This window comes from Rattus rattus, chromosome 17, assembly GCF_011064425.1.
Source record: "Rattus rattus isolate New Zealand chromosome 17, Rrattus_CSIRO_v1, whole genome shotgun sequence".
Classification (NCBI taxonomy): Eukaryota; Metazoa; Chordata; class Mammalia; order Rodentia; family Muridae; genus Rattus; species Rattus rattus.
The window spans coordinates 24,823,230-24,841,651 of NC_046170.1; the positions used below are offsets into that span (position 1 = coordinate 24,823,230).

At 44.7% G+C, this 18,422-nt stretch overlaps 1 protein-coding gene across 2 annotated transcripts; it reads left to right on the top strand.

Moving 5' to 3' along the window:
* Nucleotides 1-210: 210 nt before the first annotated feature.
* On the top strand, nucleotides 211-14,425 carry LOC116886232 (acylcarnitine hydrolase-like). 2 transcript variants are annotated; one of them, XM_032887638.1, is made up of 12 exons: nucleotides 211-335; nucleotides 8,295-8,499; nucleotides 9,878-10,019; nucleotides 10,493-10,626; nucleotides 10,708-10,966; nucleotides 11,327-11,425; nucleotides 11,690-11,830; nucleotides 11,925-12,005; nucleotides 12,230-12,374; nucleotides 12,790-12,927; nucleotides 13,668-13,740; nucleotides 13,956-14,425. In XM_032887638.1, exons 1-12 carry the CDS (start codon nucleotides 263-265, stop codon nucleotides 14,140-14,142), a joined length of 1,677 nt encoding a protein of 558 aa, XP_032743529.1. In that variant the 5' UTR covers nucleotides 211-262; the 3' UTR covers nucleotides 14,143-14,425. The 2 variants fall into 2 exon arrangements, with proteins under 2 accessions (XP_032743529.1, XP_032743530.1); XM_032887639.1 differs by lacking the exons at nucleotides 13,668-13,740; nucleotides 13,956-14,425 and adding an exon at nucleotides 13,113-13,454.
* The last annotated feature ends 3,997 nt before the right edge of the window (nucleotides 14,426-18,422 follow it).

Below are 18,422 nucleotides of genomic sequence, written 5' to 3' on the forward strand. Positions count from 1 at the left end.
GCTGCAGATGCCACATAGCACCTTCAGTGGAAGCCAAAAGAAACACAGGAAGTGTGGTGTCCATAGTTCCCATCTTCTGATTTTGGCTTTCACAAGCCCAGTCGGCTCAGAGTCATTCTCCAGCAGTACCCACCCTGCCAGGCCCCGCCCAGAGCCCTGCCCACATTCTGCAGGGTCCAAACTCCAGCTCTAGTCCTCAGATGCCTTCTATTAGAGCCCGACCTGCCCTACAGAAGTTCAGACACACGCCTGTGTACCAACCATGGGACTGAAACAAATTCACGCTCGGCTAACCACCGCGGCCTGTGGGCTCCTGCTTCTCCTCCAGGTCCAGGGTGAGGCTCTCATGGGAGTGACAGGGAATCTTGTCAGAGCTGCCAAACTGTGCAAAGACTAAGGAAGAGTAAGGGGGAAATGGGCAAGGAAGGGCTGAAATGGTGGAGCTCGTTGCTCACTTGTATGACGCTCCACAGTCAAGGTGGGCTACCTGAAACTAAGGGCATAGTAGCTTCCTAAGGACGCCTGCTTTAAAGGATGGAGCTGAAAAAGAAGGAGGTTTTGAGGAATGGCAGATGAACAAAGCCAGACAGCAAGCAGTTTCAAGATGTCGAGTCAGGACATTCCCTAGAGCTGGAGCTATACACAGGTACTAAACAACATGACAGTACCCTCCATGGCCATTTGACTCTGGCGTATCATCTCCCTGGTCAGAGAGCTAGCATGGCTTTCTCGGAGGTACTCAAGTAATAGTTACTCTTAGGGAATAAAGGAACCCAGTCCTGCAGCTGAAATGGGAGCTGACTGGTCACAGATTGCCTTTTACATAACATAATGGCTTGACTGAGGTAGTGGCATGACTCAGCTCAAAGGGAAAAGGGAATAGCACTCTGCCTGCCAAGCAGCTTCCACCTTATTGAGAGTTAAGTAAGCAGAATGTCTGAGCATGTCCCTTGATCTCTATCCTCTCCCCTCAAGGACCCCCTCCTGAAGGCCCTAATTCTTGCCACCCATTCCCACTCTGTGCTGGAGGAAGGCCACTTGACTGTCCTTCATGCCTTACCTCCAGCGGCCTTTTCCCTCATATGATTTGATACCACTCTCAAAAGTCACCAGGACCCTCCAGGCAAGAGCTCAGCCTCTCTAATGGCTCCCCCTTTAAATGGTTCTTGGCTTGAACCCGTATCAGAAAGCATCACTAGCAAGTCTTAGGAGAGCACGAATGTAGATCCTGCCCTCTTCTGTCTCATCTGTTCCTGATTCTGCCACAGAAAATATCAAGGTCCCTGGGTCTTACACACAGGGCTCAGAAATTTATCTTAGAATGGATGAAGTCTCTGGCCCTTACTTACAACCAAAATAATTTATAGTTTCCCTCCATTTCTGTCACCACAATTTAACACTGCCTGACCCAGAAATCACCTCACACACAATACTATGAGTTCCCAATTACTCCTCAACAAAAATAATCAGTTCATGTGACAAGTCTAAGGTCATGGATATTATAGCATATTCTTATCTATTGCTGTGACAAACAGAGCATGAGGCCTCCATGGCTGGTAAATGGAGTTAAACCTCATGGGTAGAGATCTCATTCCACATGAAGTCCTGTGTGGGCAGCATGTGACAGGAAAGGGGAGTGTGCCTTTTCACATGGAAATCTCAGCAGGTTAGGTACCTGCGCCAAAAATATCTGAAGCCTCTTAATGGCCAAGGAAGTCATTTTATTTAGCTTGCAGTTCAGTTTGAAAAATCCACTATCAAATGGCTCACTCTAGTGAAGCTATGTTGAGGTCTTCCATGTCACAACATGCTAATGGCATTTCACAATAGGGGTGTGTAGGAGAGAGAGCACATGAGGAAAGAAACAATACACCCTGAGAAATGCCATAGTCATTCTTGTCTGATGGCTATCTCTCTCACTCTCTCACTCTCGCTGCAAGACCTAACCTGCTTCAAAACTCCAGCAGTACTCCCTATATGACCCATGACTCAGGCACCTCCCACTAGACACTATTTCTTAAAGGCTCCATTACCTCCACAGCAGCACCCTATGGAAAGCATTCAGTATATGAACCCTTGTGGGACAAAATAGACCCACATCAGAGCATTCTGTCCCAGCCCCCAGGTTCACAGTGCAAAGTATGCCCATGCCATGCTTCTAGTCCCTTAACTCCTTTGGGTGTGATTCCATAGTCTCAAGTCCCATCTGAAATTCAAGGAAAAGTCCTTCTAACTGGGAGTCTTTTAAAAAGCAAGTTTGATAGTTTAAAAATTAATGTTGAGGGGTTGGGGATTTAGCTCAGTGGTAGAGCGCTTGCCTAGCAAGCGCAAGGCCCTGGGTTCGGTCCCCAGCTCCGAAAAAAAGAAAAGAAATAATGTTGAAACAAGCACAGAGTAAGCATTCTTTGTGCCAGTTGGTTTTTGTCAGCCTGACACAATCCTAGAGACATCTGGGGAGAGTTCAGCTCATTATGAGAACTGCCTCCCCGGGGCATGTGGTCCTTTATTATATGTAAGAAAGCAGGCTAAGCAACCTTAGAGAATAAACCAGTGGATAGCATTCCTTCAGGGAAGTGGTTCTCAACCTTCCTAATGCTGGACCCTTTAATACAGCTCCTCATGTTGTGGTGATCCCCAACCATAAAATTATCTTCTTGCTGCTTCATAACTTTAATTTCACTACTGTTGTCATTGCAATGTATGTATCTGATAGGCAGGATATTCACAGTTGAGAACTACTGCTCCATGGTCTCTTCTTCAGTGCCTGCCTTGAGTTCCTGCCCTGTCTTCCCTTCAGGACTGTAAGCCGTAAGATAAAATGAACTCTTTCCTCCTCTAAGTTGCCTTCAGTCATGATGGGGTTGTTCTGTTTTCTTTCTTCTTCTTTGGTGTGTGTGTGTGTGTGTGTGTGTGTGTGTGTGTGTGTGTGTGTGTGTGTATCTAACTTAGACATTCTCATTGCAAAAGAATGAATAGGAAAATAGAATGGGTGTCAGGGCCCAAGAAAAATAAAAAACAAACAGGAAGGAGAGATAAGTCTCTCAAAACTGCAAGTCCAGTAGGCTGTGCTCATGGGAGCAGACACTGGACCCCAGAGACTCAAGTGTCCCCAAACATGTGACATTACTTGCTATATTAGTTACATTTTTATTTCTGACACATGACCAAGGCAACTTATACAAGGAAGGATTTATTTGGCCTTATGGTTCCAGAAAAATACAAGTCCAGAATGGCAAGGATAGCATGACAGTTAGAAACTCACATCTCAAACTCACATCTCAAACTCTGAGAGACTGAAACTGAAAATAGTACATAGTTTTTGAAACCTCAAAAGCCATACCTAGTGACTTCCTCCAGCAAAGTCACACCTTCCAAACATACTGGAACAGCACCACCAACTGGGGATCAAATATTCAAACATCTGAACCTAAAGATAGCATTCTTATTCAAACCACCACACTGGCTGCAGCCTACCTGGCTGCTCTCTCAAGGTGTGTACCGTGGCTTTCATAGGCTGCAGCTGCCAATTGCCTGATTTTTTACAGTTCTGAATTCTCAAGAGACGTAGTCTGACTCTCACAGCTCACAAGACATTCTGGTGGGAAACTTTGGCAGTGCTGCTGGGGTAGGGCCTCCCGGGTATTCTTAGAAATCCCAGTGGAACCTGCTGTGACCTAATAACCCCAGAATTCTGTGTCTGACAAATTACCTGTGTCCAGGTAAACACCCATGAGATCTGCTGCTTGATCTTTTTGGGTCAATATCAAGAGCCATCCCTAGACTGGCTCAGCCATGGCTAGAGCACACATATATCTTTATACCAGAATCTAAGAATCAGAATCCTAAAGCTACCCTGAACAGTGAGCATGTAGAAAGCTCTATTTTCTGAACCCTCCAAAACCTCCTTGATTGTGATAGGAAGTTAGAGGGAGAAGATGCTGGCAAAATGAAAGGTTTCCATGATGTCTTCAGAGTGCCTTTTCCATTGTTCTGAGGCATTCCTCTGAGCCTGGCTTCCTTCTACCCATAGTATATTCTTCTGTACCTTCATGTTCTTTTTTAATTAATGACTCATCCATTTTTATATTATGTGCATTGGTGTTTTGCCTGCATCTATGTCTTTGTGAGGGTGTCAGATCTCCTGAAACTGGAGTTACAGGCAGGTGTGAGCTTCCATGTGTGTGATGGGAATTGAACCCTGGTCCTCTGAGAAAGCAGCCAGTGCTCTTAACCACTGAGTCATCTCTCCGGCCCCCAGCATCTTTTTTCCCCTTGGGTTTTTTTTTGTTTGTTTGTTTGTTTTTTGAGACAAGGTTTCTCTGTGTAGCCCTGGCTGTCCCGGAACTCATTCTGTAAATCAGGCTGGGCTTGAACTCAGAGATCCACCTGCCTCTGCCTCCTGGGTGCTGGGATTGAAGGTGTGTGCTGTCACCATCACCCAGCATACTTTCACATTCTGACAGAGAACCCTTTTTGCTTTTAACAGAGACATGATGTGAATTTTCAGATTTCTAAGCTCTGCCTACCTTCCCAGGGATTACTGTGAATTTCACTGAATATGGACCTGATGGCTCACATAGTTCCCTTTATGGTTTACTTAGAAACGTCTTTCTCCAAACACTTGTGGGCATCACTCTTGAAGTTGACTTTCTATGCGCTTTATAGTATGGGTACAATGTAGCCAACTTCTTTGTAATAAGTGGACACAGGTAGCATTCATTCTAGTTTACAATGGATGGTTTCACTTTCTTCTGGGACTTTCTTAATATGTCTTTACTGTCAGCACTGCTATGAGCATTCTGAACATGGCCATGTAAACCATCTATGAAGTGTAAGGTCCTTCCTAGTCTCTTGTCATCAGAGCCTTCACCATAACAACTTATAATGTCCTCCTTACAGCAAAGTAGGACTCTTATATATCGTTCCTCAAAACCCTTCCAGTCTTTGGCCACTGTTGTATTCCAATCCCATTTCTACATCTTCAGGTATTGTTATGAAGCAATCACGTGCTTGGTACCAATTTTCTGAGTTTGCTTTGTAATGCTGTGACAAAATAACCAACACTGGATAATGTGTAAAGAACACCACTTCTTTAATTCATAGCAATGAAGGCTGAAAAATCCACTATGAGCAGCGTTCTCTGGTGAGCCTCTGGTGAGGGTCTTGGAGCCCTGTCAAAACATGCAAATAACATTTCGTAGATGGACGATACGGACATGGATCAAGCAAGAGAGTGGAGAGGGGCCACACTTTCTCTGTGATTACAACTGCTGCCAATCTCAAAGAAAGTAGCCCACTCCTGTGAGATTAAATCAAGTCCAAAAGACCAGGATAAAGCCTTTTCATGGCCATCCATGAACCATTCACCATCCACTCTCCTACCTCTCCACAGATCTACCACCTCAGCACTGCCACTTTTGACAAACTTTGACAAACAGCAGAGAGACAATAATAGCTTGTCCTCTCTGACCTCCGCGAGTGGCTTACCAAGTCTGACCTTTCCAGTAGAAGGTGGCAGAAAACTGGTTAGTCCATGTGGAACCATGATGGGTGATACAGCAATACCTCCCTGAGTTCTTTGTTTCCCCTATAAAGCCTGGCTCAGATCAGCCAATTCTATACAGATGAAGCAGGAAACTAGACAGCAGGTGCAAGAGAAGTGAGAGATTTAGGAGAAGACAATAGCAAGGGAGGCTCCCTTGCTGAGTACATCCTCCTGCCCTGGAGCACAGAGGGTGCTGGGACTGCCCGAGGCCTGTACAGCATGAAGGAATGAGATTCCCTAGAACCAGAAGGAATAGTTAATGCAGCAAGCAGGCCCAAAAATCAATTTCTGATCCAGCACAGCCTAGAGGTACTTAGACTGCATGCAACCTGTTTCTTGTGTCATTATTTGATGCAAACCTCAGTTCTCACATTTGGTAGTCAATGTAGATGGTTGATAGATGGATGGATAGATAGAGATAGATAGATAGATAGATAGATAGATAGATAGATAGATAGATAGATAGATAGATTAAATAGATGGATAGATGAATACATGGGTATATAGGTAGATGGATAGATGGATAGATGATGGATGGATAGATAGTAGATACATACATAGGTACATACATACATAGATACATAGGAACATATATACACAGGTACATACATACATACATGCAAACATACATACATACATGCAAACATATGTACATAGATACATAGATTCAGATGCTTTGGCAACAGAGGATTCTCACAGTAATCAATTCTCTTTTCAAATATTTTGTCTTATATGTGTGCTTGTGATTCCTTTGGGCTTTTTGTTGTTATTGATTAGTTTTATGTTTTGAGACAAGGTCTCTCTATGTAACCGAGGCTTACCTTGATCTCATCTATAGCCAAGAACAGCCTTACACTTAGCATCCTCCTGGTTCAGCCCTCAGTGTTGGAATTATAGGCAAGTGCCATCTCACCTAGCCAAGGCGTATCTGTGTGGGTCTCTTTTTTTGTTTGTTCTTTCCAGGGTACTAGAAATTAAAACCAAGACCTCTGGTATTCCAAGAAAGCACTGGGAAATTAAACTACACTTCCATCACTTTGGGGGGTCTTCAAGATTGGGGAAGACCAATACAGAGTCTTGGGGTATAGCCCAGGTAACCTCAAAATCTCTATCCTCTTCCCTCAGCAAATGAGAACTGCTGGTATCACAGGCTGTGCCTCCATACACAGCTTAGTCACATGTTGTTAATATACAGTATTCCAAAATGATATTAATACAAATTGTTTTAATTAAAGTTTTAGTAAGATCAATACTTTATAAAATAGTAGATATATATCTGGTGTTTTTTATTCTAATTTGCCCTTTTCAAATTCTTTTATTAAAAATAATTTTTTCATGAGTATATTCTGATTATGGTTTTCTTCCCCTAACTCCTTCAAGAGCCTCCCTATCCTCCCAAATCCATACTCTTTTGCTCTATCTCAGAAAACAAGCAGATAGATGATGATGATGATGATGAAGAAGAAGATGATGATGATGAAGATGAAGATGAAGATGAAGATGATGATGATAAATCTGAATAGGACAAAACTAACTAACTTTTTTGGAGAAAAAAGCCAAAGAAATACATAACACACAACACATATAGACACAGATACACTAGTATTCAAACACATAGAAATTCCATGATAGCGTAAAACTGAAAGCTATAATATGTAAGCAAAAGATCTATACAATTAAAACACACACACACACACACACACACACACACACATCACAAAACATTTTGAGGGGGGACTCCAAAAATACCATTGCATTCATTTTGCACTGACCATCTACTTCTGGGCATGGCGCCTGCCCTTAAATGTGGTTTGTATGCCCAGTGATACTTTATTAGAGAAAATTGACTTTTCTTTTGTGAGTGCCTATCAACTGGACATAGCTTCTGGGTGAGGGACCCTATCTGTCATTGACCTGTGCCCTGCGCATGCTGCCCCCATCTCTATGAGTTCATTTGTGTCATCCCTGTTGTGTCTCGAAGGCCATGTTTCCTTGGTGTCTTTTATCACCATGGGCTCTTACAATCTTTCACCTCGTGACCTGCAGTTTCCTGAGCCCTGAGGGGAGGGACTTAATGGAGATACATCATTCAGAACTGAATGCTCAAAGGTCTCTCCCTCACTGCGCACTGTCCAGATGTGGGCCTCTGTATTTGGAGGAAGCTTCTCTGATGATGGCTGATCAAGACTTAGTCTATGAGTATAGCAGAATGTCATTAAGAGTCATTTTATTGCTACATTCCTGAAGAACAGTGTTTGGTTTTTTCCCCAAGGTACTTAAGCGAGGTAGTCTCTGGTTCTAAACCATCCAAGCGGTTTCTGGCATTAATTCCATCTCATGGAGTGGACCTTAAATCCGATCGGATAGTGGTTGGTTACTCCAACAACTGTTACGCTGCTATTGTACTAACAGGTCATCATTGTATCACAGCTTTTGAGATATAGTTAAAATACCATAACTATTCATTTCAAGGTTCACTTCAGTGGTTTTCAGTCTGCAGAGTTCTCCTGATGCATCCCCAAATCTAAGCACTCAGTGTTCAAGAGCCCCTCTTTCATATTTCAAATTCAAATCGATAGAGTCAACAGGAGTGAGGTGAGGCCTCTGTGATAGACAAGAAGTGTGTGAAACATTTGCCGACCTTGCTCTTCGGGAAAGGCTAAGCTGAAGGTAACAAAAAAGTTGGTAGAAAAACCCTACTGTGGTGGCATCTAATTATGCAAACCTGATGTCCCCTCTCCATCCACAGGCCAGGACTCACTTAGTCCCATCAGGACCACACACACAGGCCAGATACTGGGCAGCCTCATCCATATGAAGGGCCTTGATGTGGGTGTCCACAGCTTCCTGGGAATTCCCTTTGCCAAGCCTCCTATAGGGCCACTTCGCTTTGCTCCCCCTGAGGCCCCTGAGCCATGGAGTGGTGTGAGAGATGGGACCTCACATCCGGCCATGTAAGTTCTCCTGAGTCCCTGGGATGGATGAGTGTGGTGAACTCTGAGACAGACTTCCATGGTTCCTCATCTCAGCCTCAAGGCACTTTTCCACAGTGCAGGGGGATTCCTGATAGTATTTTCAAAAGAACTTAATTATATTAATTAAATGTTATTTCTATTAAATTAAATATTATGTACATTAAATATATTGGTTAACTATATTAATTATACTTAATAATATTAAGAGAATATAAGGACTCTGATAGTCTCTTAGTTTAGGATTTGGCATTGATCAAGCTTTTTCTAGTGTTCTCTAACATCAAAAGAGGGTTTCTAGAAAAAGTTTCAGTGGACTCCCAGAACCTGTAAGATACCCCCAACTAACAGCATTAGAAATGAGACCCTTGAAGAGAACAACTCCATGCAAACATCACATTCCACTGCCACTGTGCCCTACAGGGCTAGATGTCATTGGACAAGAAATGAGTATTTATGTATGTCAGGTACTTTCCTTATTGCTGGGACAAAATTCATGGCAGAAGCAATTTAATAAGGAAGAGTTTATTTTGGTATATAATTTAATGGTAATCCCCATTATGGAGAGAAAATCATGGAAGCAGGTATTTGTGGTGGCTTGTCACATTGTGGCCTGTGACATGGAAACAGAGAGAAAGAGAGATAGAAATAGAGATAGAGATAGAGAGAGAGAGAGAGAGAGAGAGAGAGAGAGAGAGAGAGAGAGAGAGAGAGAGAGAGAGAGAACTGCTGATACTCAACTTACTATCTCTTTCTGTTTAGTTCAGGGTCCAGCCAATGGAATACTACTGTCTACTTCTAGGCTAGGTCTTCCAATCTCAAGTTATGTAACCTAGAAACCCACTTACAAACAAGTCTAGACATTGTTTTCCATAGTGAGTCTAAATCTTATCAAATTGACATCAAGATGTCAAAATACGCTTCAAACCAGAGATTATGGAAGAGATGAGGATCCCAAGCGTCTGGACTTGGAGTTAGGGTGGTTCTCAGTGCCCTGTAGGAAACAATCCTCCACTCATTCATGAACTCCAGTGTGACACAGCTGTCCTATTGCAGAGCTGGTTGGCTAAAAGGAGACATGGTAATTGTCAACACCTGCAATCAAAGGTTGTCCAAAGGATTCCTAAAGATCATTCTTCCCCTACTTTCAGGAGGTGTAGGATCCAAGCCCCTCAATAACCTTGAGGCTTTAGTGGAAATCTGGGCTCCATCTCAGCTTCTGCACAGCCCCTAGCCTGTACCTTGATGGTCAGAAACTTAGAGAAAGACAGAGTGTATATTTGAAAGCATATTTAGCCTGAGGGTCTGTTGCAGGGCACCCTATCTCCCTGGACTGACTGACTGCATGGTTGATCACCAGGTGTCTGCAGGACATCACTGCAATGAATATGCAGGCGTTTAAACTGTTGAAGCTGACCTTGCCTCTCATCCCTATGTCTGAAGACTGCCTATACCTTAACATTTATACACCAAATCATGCCCGCGAGGGTTCCAACCTACCTGTGAGTGCCAAGCCATGCTTATTCAGGGGTAAGAGGGCATTTCTTCTAGAGAAATACTAGAAGATCAGACGCCATGAACCCTAATGAGAAGTCTTTTCCTGAAATCCAATGTACATACTAAATGGTGTCTAGAAGATCCATCAGGTGCACAATGGCTGCACTTTGAAGTCACCAAAGACCTAGCCATTATTTTTTCATTTAATCAATGAGACTTAATAACATTTTTTATTGATTTTCATACGACATAATGAAGAAAGCACCCCTATTATTTTCCTCTCAAATGTTTCTGGGAATAATAAGGTCAGGCTTTGATACTGGAGTGGACTCTAAGCAGTGTTGTATCCATGACTGCACTTGAATGCCTCACTCATAGCATTTGTCTGTTCAGGCAGTTGCTCAAGTTGTACTGACTCTGAAGGGAAGCCCATATAGGCTGTATGGGAGACACATGATACATGTCTTGACTTCTCCAGGTGATGGTGTGGATCCATGGAGGTGCACTGGTTATAGGCATGGCTTCATTGTATGATGGCTCCATGCTGGCAGCCATGGAGAATGTAGTGGTGGTCACTATCCAATACCGCCTAGGTGTTCTGGGTTTCTTCAGGTAAGTCCAGAGCTATGCTTGGCAATAGGGCCTGAGCAGAATAAGGAGAGGCTTGTGATTCCTGTCCCTGCCATTTCTCAGCACAGGAGACCAGCACGCCAGGGGGAACTGGGGATACCTGGACCAAGTGGCCGCCCTACGCTGGGTCCAGCAGAACATTGCCCACTTTGGAGGCAACCCTGACCGGGTCACCATTTTTGGCGAGTCAGCAGGTGGCACAAGTGTGTCTTCACACGTTGTGTCCCCCATGTCCCGTGGGCTCTTCCATGGTGCCATCATGGAGAGTGGGGTGGCCCTGATGTCGAGCCTCATCTCAGTGTCTTCTGACGTTGTCTATAGAGTGAGTGTCCTCAACCCTGAGCTGCTACCTCAGCTCTCCCCCTCAGAAACTCTGGTTCTCCATCTGAACAATGTGTACAAGGACTGCCGAGGTAAATAGGCAACTGCCTCCTGTACAGAAATTTCTAAAGGACTAAGGGTTAAAATCTACCCCCTCTCTGCTTCATAATGACTGTGTATCCCATAAAGTTGTATGACTGATTTGTGACATTATAAGCAAAGGTCTATCATCGGGTGTGATTGAAGAAAATGGAAACAATTTCACACCAGCCATAATTTACATTTGAGGGATAATCTGAACCCAAGTGGGGACCTTTCCCTGGCTGGACGGATGAGTCATCCCTGCCTGATGCTTTTATAGACAGTGGCCAACCTTTCTGGATGTGAGCAGGTGGACTCCAAGGCTCTGGTGACCTGTCTAAGAGGCAAGAGCGAGGAAGAGATTATGTCTATTAACAAGGTTGGTCTGGATGGGAGGAGAGAGGGGCAACAGGGTATAAGGTAGCCTGCCCTAGGTAGCCTGCAACTCCCCTGGACACTGATTCCATTCCAACCTTCATAAATCAGGTAGATCTGAAGACCAGGACATGGTAAACCAGCTGTGGGGTCTCACAGAGTGGGTATGACATTCCTGAGATAAGACAGTCAGGAGTGAGAAAGTGTGGTCTGACGTCAGAATTGCCAAGGACCTGACCTTCCTTCCTAACAGTCAATGTCCCTTTAGGCCTTCAGGATCATCTCTGGCATAGTGGATGGTATCTTCCTGCCCAGACATCCCAAGGAGCTGTTGGCCTCCGCTGACTTTCACCCCATTCCCAGCATTATTGGTGTCAACAATGATGAGTATGGCTGGATCATTCCCTCGGTGAGGCCCGAGTTCAAGGCCTTTGGTCTCCGGGAAACCTATCCTCTTGTTCCATGTGATCTTGACCACAACACACTATTCTCTTACCACCTAGAGCATGACCACCACTGACTCCAAGAAGAAAATGGACAGGCAGATGGTGCAAGCTATCCTGCAGAAGAGGGTAGCCCAGATGGTGAGGCTTCCAGGGTACTGGACACGGAGGGCATCTCCGTTGTATCCTGCAATGAACTGCAGGGACAGAGGCTGAACTGTGATGGTGCTTGTGGGTTGAGTGGGTTGAGATCCCCACCCTCTCTTGGTTTAACTTGTCCCGTGCCAGGTTCTTCATCCTGAGGCTGTAGCTTCGCTGTCCCCAGAGCCTATCTAATATGGCTCTCTCTGACCCCTCTGGGCTAGATGTGGCCTCCTGAATTTAGTGACCTGCTGCTAGAGGAGTACATGGGGGACAGTGAGGACCCTCAGTTTCTCCAAGTGCAGTTCAAGGAGATGATGGAAGACTTCATTTTTGTGATCCCTGCACTGCAAGTAGCACATTTTCAACGTGAGTATATCTGGAACTGAGGCCTAGGGACAGCTCAGAACTGTGGTGCCCTGTTGAACTCTGGAGTGTCCATACCCCCACCCATGTCTCTCTACTGGGCCTCCAATAGCAGGCACTTAATGTCCCTCATCTAAGTAAATTGTTGAGACTTATCTAAGAAGTGGGAAGCGTCAAAACTTTACTGATACAGAAAGTGGGTGACGATAACATCTTAAGACCATATAGCAAATATTTCCAAGACCGTGATTTAACCAAGTCCCTCCCTTGACCCATGCTCCAGCCTAGAGTTTTCATATTTCACTACTCAGATTCTATCCAGCTTTGGCCCCAAATGCAGCTGGCTGTCTTGTCATCTGGGTTGAGGAAGGATATCCCCAGGCAAGAGTCTTCTTTTGCATCCTGTCTTCACCTCCAGGTTCCAATGCCCCTGTCTACTTCTATGAGTTCCAACATCGGCCCAGTTTCTTCAAGGACTCCAAGCCACCCCATGTGAAGGCTGACCATGGTGATGAGATTCTCTTTATCTTCAGATCATTTTGGGGAGGCACCCAAGGTACTCACTCACTCAGGGTACTCTAGATCCTTATTCCCCAGGATCTAGACCCCTCAGGCATGCTCTGATGGGGAAACTGAGGTCCAGAGAGTAAAGACATTGTGGCTTGTGCATCATGATGTATCACAAAAGACTGACATGGGATTAGAACTCATGTCCTTCCCACTCTTGACTGTTTCCTCCAGCTATCCCTTCCTGTGAGGGCCATGGAATCAGGCATGGTGGTATGATGGGTTGTTTTACAGTACTTGTTTATTCACTTGTTTTGACTTTTTGAGACAAGTTCGCCCTGTGTAACCCATAATGAATTGAATGGAGTTCTCCTGTCACAGTCTTCTGAGTGCTGACATTAGAGACAAGCACTATGACTGTCAGTATTACAAGGGTATTCTAAAGGCCTGGTTCTTCCTTATATAACTTCCTGTTGTTGGAGGGAAGGAGGGCATGAATGAGTCAGAAGGAATAGAAATTGGAGGCTGAGATGAGTAAGACAGAATGTGCAGGTGCAGAGAGTGGATTCTGGGTAGTGGGAGGGAAAGAGGAAGGGAGGGGAAGGGAAGGAAAGGAAGGGAAGGGGAAGGGAAGGGGAGGGAAGATAAGAGAGGGGAGGAGAAGTGAGGGAAGGGGAGGGGAAGGGAGGAGAAGAGAAGGGAAGGGACCAGGCCTAGGCCACTGGGATGGTGGAGTGAACAGCTGCATGAGAACAGGAGTCTGGACCCTTAATTTCTTCCTCTCTGCAGTTGACCTCACTGAGGAGGAGGAGCTGCTGAGCAGGAGGATGATGAAGTACTGGGCCAACTTTGCACGACAGGGGTGAGAACACGCCCTTCCCTTAACCTCTAAGGAGTTGATTGACATCCAGGGCTTGCCTTGTGGGAACAAGACAATATAATAAGATCTTTTTGTTTACCTACATCAGTACATCTGCCTCTAGTTTCCATAATCCCCTAACTGCTTAGTCCATATGATCCAAGTTCAGCAGGGCCTAAAGTAACTTTGCTCTCCCTCTTGGGAGGATGTGTTCACAGGAATCCCAACAGTGAGGGTCTACCCTACTGGCCTGTGTTTGACCATGATGAGCAGTACCTGCAGCTGGACACCCAGCCTACTGTGGGACGAGCCCTGAAGGCCAAAAGGCTGCAGTTCTGGACCAAGACTCTTCCTGAAAAGATACGGGAGTTAAAAGATACTGAGGACAGACATACAGAGTTGTAGCACCCTGCATTGCATTGTAGTTTGTCATGAGTGCAGGTGGGCCTATTCTGAACTTTCTACACACCTTAAAAAGAGACACGGGGGGCTGGAGAGATGGCTCAGTGGTTAAGAGCACTGACTGCTCTTCCAGAGATCCTGAGTTCAAATCCCAGCCACCACATGTTGGCTCATAACTATCTATAATGAGATCTGATATCCTCTTCTGATGTGTCTGAAGACAGCTACAATGTACTTATAAATAATTAAATCTTATAAATAAACAAATCTTTTTAAAAAAGAGAGAGACATGGGATCCACACTTTTACATAGGTTCATACACTCAACAATTATGAAGTTTCCCCTACAGAATGTATGTTCCTTGCTAAGCCTGACATGGGTCGCTTCTGTTACCTAAAAGGAGGGAACCTCGATTGAGAAAATGCCTCCAGAGGATTCTGCTGCAGGGGATTTTCTTAATTAGTGATTGATGGGGGAGGGCCCAGCCCATAGTTGGTGGTACTGTCTTTGGGCTGGTAGTCCTGGATTATATAAGAAGGCAGGTTGAGCAAGCCATGAAGAGCAAACAAGTCAGCAGCACCCCTCCATGACCTCTGCATCCACTCCAGAGGCCTCCAAATTTCTGACCTGTTTGAGTTCCTGCCCTGACTTCTTTTGATGATGAACAATGATGTGGAAGCCGAAACCAAATAAACTCTTTCCTCCCTAAGTTGCTTTGGCCATTGTGTTTCGTCACACCAATAGTAACGCTAACTAAGTCACCCCTCTTAATGCCAAAATAGTGGAGATTGGGTTTTCACATAGTAATGGGGGCAGAGACCACAGGCACTGTGGTCACTAATTATGGGAAATGGGCTCCAGGCCTTCTATATTGTCCCTGAAGGTTGAATACTATCTGTCATTGGCACTTAAAGCAATATACCCTCCATTTTCAGTGTGGCACACACATGTAGCTGTAGTTGCACTAAGAAAGCTAGGGTAGGATCAGCATCCAAGGTCAGCCTGGTGACATATCAAACACTGACTCCAAATAAATAAATATGGACATCTACCACCTTCTATTTCTGCCCAAAGTGGTTATTGGATTCGTTTTCATGAGATGCAATATTAGGTATGCACACAGGATGTGATTCCTGAACCACTCTGCAGGTGAGTGTAGAGAAGGCCCAGACAGGTTCCTTGTGTCCTGTCTTTTTTTTTTAATTTTTTTCTCCATCTTTATTAAATTGGGTATTTCTTATTTACATTTCAATTGTTATTCCCTTTCCGGGTTTCCAGGCCAACATCCCCCTAGCCCCTCCTCCTCCCCTTCTATATGGGTGTTCACCTCCCCATCCTTCCCCCATTACCACCCTCTCCCCAACAATCCCATTCACTGGGGGTTCAGTCTTTGCAGGACCAAGGGCTTCCCCTTCCACTGGTGCTCTTACTAGGCTATTCATTGCTACCTATGCAGTTGGAGCCCAGGGTCAGTCCATGTATAGTCTTTAGGTAGTGGCTTAGTTCCTGGAACCTCTGGTTGGTTGGAATTGTTGTTCATATGGGGTCTCAAGCCCCTTCAAGCTCTTTCAGTCCTTTCTCTGAATCCTTCAATGGGGGGTCCCGTTCTCAGTTCCGTGGTTTGCTGCTGGCATTCGCCTATGTATTTGCTGTATGTATTCTGGCTGTGTCTCTCAGGAGAGATCTACATCCGGTTCCTGTCAGCCTGCACTTCTTTGCTTCATCCATCTTATCTAGTTTGGTGGTTGTATATGTATGGGCCCCTTGTGTCCTGTCTTTTGCCATTACACCAGTGTGGTTTGGTCTGCAGACACTATGAGACACTTGACCATTGCACATCTACAAAAAGGGTCATCTGGGAGACCCTCCTTGGATGTGAGGTTGTGGTAAGAAGCAGAAGATACAGACACATCAAGGAGCAGAGGTTCCCACACCCTGACTCCATGGGGGCCTATTCATCAGAGAGGTATCATCCTGCCCTTCACAGTTACCCTGCCACCTCTGGACCATCTGACCATCTTCCACTGTGAGAGCATCCATGTGAGTAACACCACATTGCTGTCCCTAAATATTCCTTTTCCCCTTAACCACACCTCCAGCCCTCTCTTGTTTGACCCCCACCCCATCCTGATACAACTACCACCCCAGCCCCCATGTGTGTATGAGCATGTATACTACTCTTGCGGGCATGAGTTAAGACCAAAGGTTCATGTTAGAGTGTCTTTCTCAGTTGTTTCTCCACTTACTTTTTGAGACAGGATCTCGGACTGAACCTTGGTCTCACACATTAGCAGGCTATCATATCAGCGCCAGGCTCTGCCTGCCCCCACTTCTCCACACTGAGGTAGCATGTTCCCACCACCATTTCTCACTTATGCCTGCCTTTTATGTGGGTACAATGGATACCAGATACCCATACTTGTTCATCAAGCCTTACTCTAGCCCCTTGCCTCCTTTGTAAGACTTAATTTACATATATGAATATTTTGCCTGCAGACGAACTAACAAGTTCAGCTACGTTTTAATCAAGTTTTATAGATATTTTCACATGTGGCTTTCCATAATCACATGATTTCAATTTTAGAGTTCAGACCTAGAGCTGAAGCGCTGAGTCATGCGGAAAACTTGTTGAACCTTTACAGAAATTGCAGGGCTAGAGGTCAGCTCAATGGTTCAGAGCTTGCCTAGGATGTACAAGTCCTGGATTCAATCCCAGCCCCAGCAAAAAGAAATCAAAAGCCAACTTAGGCCTATAATCCTAACTACTCAGAAGTCCGAGGCAAAAAGGTTGAGACTGAAGACCTGCCTGAGCAAACAAGAAGCCATTGAAATACTTAGTGAGACCCGGTGTCAAAATAAAACAGACAAAAGAGAGAAAGGCGTTGAAATTAGAACTCACGGTGGAGCACTGGGCTAGCCCGTGTAAGACCTTAGGTCCAACCCCCAGAATTAGAAACTCATAAAGGGGTTAGCAAATAAGGGGGAAAAGAGAAAATGTTGAATCACCTCCAAATGACCGTCTCACACCAACCATGTGTCGAATATGTCAGTTGCTTTGTGTCCTCACCAATACTTAAATTAGCAAGTCTGAAATATTATTGCATTGGAGGGATATGGGCTGCTGGTTGTGAATGTTTCCCTAGATTTTTTTAAGTGGCTCCTTCTGGGGGGAGAGAGAGAGAGACAGAGACAGAGACAGAGACAGAGACAGAGACAGAGACAGAGACAGAGAGACAGAGAGAGAATACAGTACACATGGGAGTGCAAACACAGTGGTTTTCTCCCACTATGAAAACCAGTGTAGAAATTTCTCAGAAAGTTAAAAATAGAGACTAGAGAGATGGCTCAGCAGTTAAAAGCAGGCTGCTTTTAACCCAGTATACCCACATAGCAGCAAGACCAGTCCCAATGGATACACAATGCCCTCTTCTGGCTTCCAGCGGTACTGCATGCATGTGGTACGCAGACATAAAGATAGAACACACACACACACACACACACACACACACACACTAATACGGTTTTAATTAATTAATTTTTAAAAGCTAGAAATAAGGAATAGAAATATGGCTCATATATTAAGAGCTCTGGCTTCTGTCCTAGAGGACCTAGGTTCAATTCCCAGCACCCACATGGTAACTCCATTTCCAGAAGATCCAATACCCTCATCTAGCCTCTGTAGGCACCACAAGCATGAGAGCTGGCAAAACACCCATACACATAAAATCAAATTTAAATTTAATGTTTAAAATAGTTTTAAATCTAAGAGCAGGCCGTGTGGCACACACTTTTAATCTTAGCACTCACTTGGGCAGAAGAAGCAGGCGGATCTCTGTGAGGTCAAGCCCAAGGCAAGCCTCAGACCAGTCAAGGATACATCATGACATGATCCAGCTATACCACTCATGTGCACATTCCCAAAGAATTCTATGTCTGACTACAGAGATGCACGCTCACTGCTGCTCTGCTCACAATACCCAGAAAGTGGAAACAAACTACATTTTCCCCAGGTGATGAATGGATCATGAACATGTGGCTTGCGTACTTAGAGAAATACAATTCGGCTGAAGGAAAAATGAAATTATAAAATTCTCAAGTAAATGTATAGAGCTAGAAATAATTAATTTGAGAGAGATAACTCAAAGACAGATAAATTACATGTCACCTCTTACTTGGCTAGCTTTGAATCTTTAGACACATTTAAATTAGAGCAGTCCCATTAAACTGGGAAGTAGTAGGGGACCATGTGGGAAGATGCCAAGGGGAAAAAGAGAACACAGATG